This window comes from Lactuca virosa, chromosome 2, assembly GCF_052849685.1.
Source record: "Lactuca virosa cultivar CGN04683 chromosome 2, Lactuca_virosa_CGN04683_v6, whole genome shotgun sequence".
In the NCBI taxonomy this organism is placed as follows: Eukaryota; Viridiplantae; Streptophyta; class Magnoliopsida; order Asterales; family Asteraceae; genus Lactuca; species Lactuca virosa.
In genome coordinates, this window is record NC_136427.1 from 280,825,907 (window position 1) to 280,829,434 (window position 3,528).

The window sequence follows — 3,528 nt, forward strand, 5'->3', positions numbered from 1 at the left end:
AAAAAATAAAAAAAAATCATTATAATAATTCATTATTTTTCTTATTTTCTTATAAATTCAAAGTTCTTAAATATTTTGACATTTATATTTATTTTATTTTTTTAAATTAACCTATTTAATACATGGGTCTCACAACTAATTTAATATTAAATAGATATGGTTATTAATTATCTAGAAATTTGTTCTCTCTTTTTTGTTAATGCAGACTTTTATCTAATTCATATATTTCTTTTATATATATATATATATATATATATATATATATATATATATATATATATATATATATATATATATGCTTTATTGTATCATTTATTTTAGTTTAAGTATTTAGAAATTATATTAATACTTTGAAAAAACAATCAAAATAAAATTCTTTGAGGATTGATCCATTGCATGATGTATTGTCATAATCCAAATTTGGCAGCATCTTTTATTTACTGTAGGTTTTTTATCTATTGTTTACTTAGTTTAGTAATTGAATAAGTCAAAAGTTAAGTTAGCTAGTGGTCTCCTTCTTTGAAGAGGAACATGTGGAATAGGTAGCTATTTTTCTTTCTTTTTAGGCTCCTTTTGTTTTTGTTTAAATAGGGAAAGCATTGTGTACCATTAAAAGTAATTCTCATTTTCCAGTTTTCTTTATGAATAGAAAGTACAAGCTTTACCCCACTTGTGTATCTTCTTTCTTGTTCCCTATCATCAAACATTGAATAAAGACTGCAACTTCTGGGTAATAGCCAACATTTGGTATCAGAGCACAACATGGTGAATAGAAAGTACAAGCTTTACCCCACTTGTGTATCTCCTTTCTTGTTCCCTGTCATCAAACATTGAATAAAACCTGCAACTTCTGGGTAATAGCCAACATTTGGTATCAGAGCGAACCTGATGCATGCCTAAATACCACCCTCGCGAGATAGAGATGACAGGAAACGACAAGAATAAAAAGGATGGACAGATCACACTCCATTACCCTATGTTGTCAAGAAACAACTATGTTGCTTGGGCTATAAAAATGAAGGTGTTCATGCAATCCTAAGGAGTTTGGGATGCAATCGAGCCCATATGAGAAAATACTGTTCTAGAAGTGAAGAAAGACAAGATGGCTTTGGCAGCCATTTACCAAGGCATTCCAGAAGACATGTTGTCATTGGCGGAGAAACAAACAACAAAAGAATCATGGGATGCGTTGAAGACAAGGTTCTTGGGGGCAGATAGAGTAAATACAACAAGAATCCAAACATTGAAGCCTAAGCTTGAAGCTTTAAGCATGAAAGATTTGGAGGTTGTAGATGAATTCGCTGTGAAAGTGAGTAACATAGTAAGCAACATCCGTACCTTGGGTGAAACAGTTGAAGAGTCGTATGTGGTGAAGAAGCTACTACTAGCGGTGCCATCCAAATTTCTTTATATTGCTTTAACACTTGAGCAATTTGGTGATCTGGAAGAGATGATAGTTGAGGAGGTGATAGGAAGGTTAAAGGCTCACGAGGAAAGAATGTGGGGTCATGGTGAAACTGATGAAAGGAAGCTTCTCTTGATTCATCAAGAATGGTCCGAGAGAAGTAAGAAAAAGACAGAAGATGATTCAAGATCCATTTATAAAGGAAACTGTAATGGGCCTAGTTCTACACGAGGACGAGGTAGAGGTCGCGGAAGAGGAGGCAACTTTGTTGGTCATGGTGGTCGTGGCAGAGGTAACTTTCACCAACTTAAAGACGAAAATTGTGGTTCATCTAGTAGTCAAGACAATATTAAAGTGTAATGTTACAACTGTCAAGATTTCAGACATTATGTTGCAGAATGTAAAAACCCAAGGTGTGAGAGAATCCAAAAGAACAACTTGATTCAAGAACACAATGACAACGAACCAACACTTTTAATCGTGTCATTTAATGCAAGTGAGCAGATTGGTGAAATATTCTTAAATGAAGAAAATGTGCAACCTCGTCTAAAGACAAACTGTGATCAAGAAAATCAGTCAAACGTGTGGTATCTTGATATAGGAGCCATCAACCACAAGATTGGTGATAGGTAAAAGTTTTGTGGCCTAAACAAGATGATTCAAGGATACGTGAAGTTTGGAAATGGGTTTAAAGTCCGAATTAAATGAAGAGGGTCAATAGTATTTCAGTACAAGAATGGTAAAGAACGCATGCTTCAGAATGTTTACTACATACCAGGTTTATGTAGTAACAGAATCAGTCTTGGTCAATTAGCATAAAGTGGATATCATATTTAGATTTGTTATGCTTTCCTATGGGTTCGTGATGAATTTAGAAAGTTACTTATGAAGGTCAGGAGGTATCCAAACCGACTATACAAGATTGGACTCAAAGAAATCGTGTCAAGATGTTTGCTTGCAGAAACTACTGATCCTATGAGGTTGTGGCATGTGAGAATGGGTCATGTAAACTTTGGTGCACTCAAGTACATGGTTGATAAGAAGTTGGTTGAAGATATGCCAAAGATAGACATTCCTTCAGAGCCTTGCGAAAGGTGTCTAATAGGGAAGCAGACCAGAAATCCATACCCTTCACACACGAATTTTAGAGAAAAAGGGAGGCTAGAACTCGTTCATGGAGATTTGTGTGGACCAATCTCACATCCTACACCTGTTGGTAACATGTATTTTCATGTTGTTGGTTGATGATTATAGCAGAGTTATGTAGGTTTATCTGATGAAGAAAATAAGATGAAGCCTTTCAAGTATTCAAGAACTTCAGGGAAAAGGTGGGGAATGAAACAGGAGAAAAGGTGAAGACTTTCAGAACAGATCGTGGTGGTGAATTCTTGTCAAATCAATTCACCACATATTATGAGAAGACTAGTCTGGATCGTCATTACACTGCACCATTTTCCCCTCAACAGAATCGTGTAGTGGAGAGATGAAATCAAGCAATTTTGGAGATGGTTAAAAGTTGTTTAAAGACCATGAGTGTACCAGATGTGCTGTGGGGAGAAGCTGTAAGTCACTCTGTTTATGTCTTGAATATAGTAAACACCAAAGCACTTAAATATACTACTCCATATGAAATGTGGACTGGTAGAAAACCAGATGTAAAACATCTTAGGGTGTTTGGGTGTGTTGCACACATGATGATAGCAAAGGGTTATCTAAAGAAATTAGATGACAGTAGTAAGAGGATTGTTCATCTTGGAGTTGAAAAAGGTACGAAAGCACACATGTTATTGGATCCAGATACAGGTTCAATTTATGTAAGCAGGAAAGTGTGTTTTGAAGAAAAAAATATGGCCATGGAAAGAGGCAAGAAAAATCACAGTTGTTCCTGGTATGACTTTCATTGTTGAGGTATATATTCAAGAAGAAAGTTATGAAGCAGAGATGACCCCTAATACTCCTGGTGAATCAAGTTTTGGGCCATACCAAGAAGATCAAATGTGGGCTACTATTGGGTCTCAAATTAATGAAGCACCAAAAAGCAAAAAAAAAATGGCTCTCAGCCCATAACTCCTCAACGGGACCTTCAAACAATCCCAAATCTGAGCCCTATGATTACTCCACAG

General features: G+C 35.5%; 1 protein-coding gene across 1 annotated transcript; it reads left to right on the plus strand.

The window, feature by feature from the left end:
- The first annotated feature begins 1,102 nt into the window (after nt 1-1,102).
- On the plus strand, nt 1,103-2,892 carry LOC145158563 (uncharacterized). Its single transcript, XM_079077445.1, has 4 exons — nt 1,103-1,697; nt 1,803-2,034; nt 2,281-2,628; nt 2,727-2,892. Exons 1-4 carry the CDS (start codon nt 1,103-1,105, stop codon nt 2,890-2,892), a joined length of 1,341 nt encoding a protein of 446 aa, XP_078933571.1.
- The last annotated feature ends 636 nt before the right edge of the window (nt 2,893-3,528 follow it).

Bases quoted from the DNA above. Each gene is read 5' to 3' on its own strand.
- LOC145158563 (XM_079077445.1), top strand. From the start codon at position 1,103: ATGGCTTTGGCAGCCATTTACCAAGGCATTCCAGAAGACATGTTGTCA. The intron at 1,698-1,802 runs GTAACTTTCACC...ATTATGTTGCAG, and splicing joins TCATGGTGGTCGTGGCAGAG to AATGTAAAAACCCAAGGTGT. The intron at 2,629-2,726 runs GTATTTTCATGT...CAAGAACTTCAG, and splicing joins CCTACACCTGTTGGTAACAT to GGAAAAGGTGGGGAATGAAA.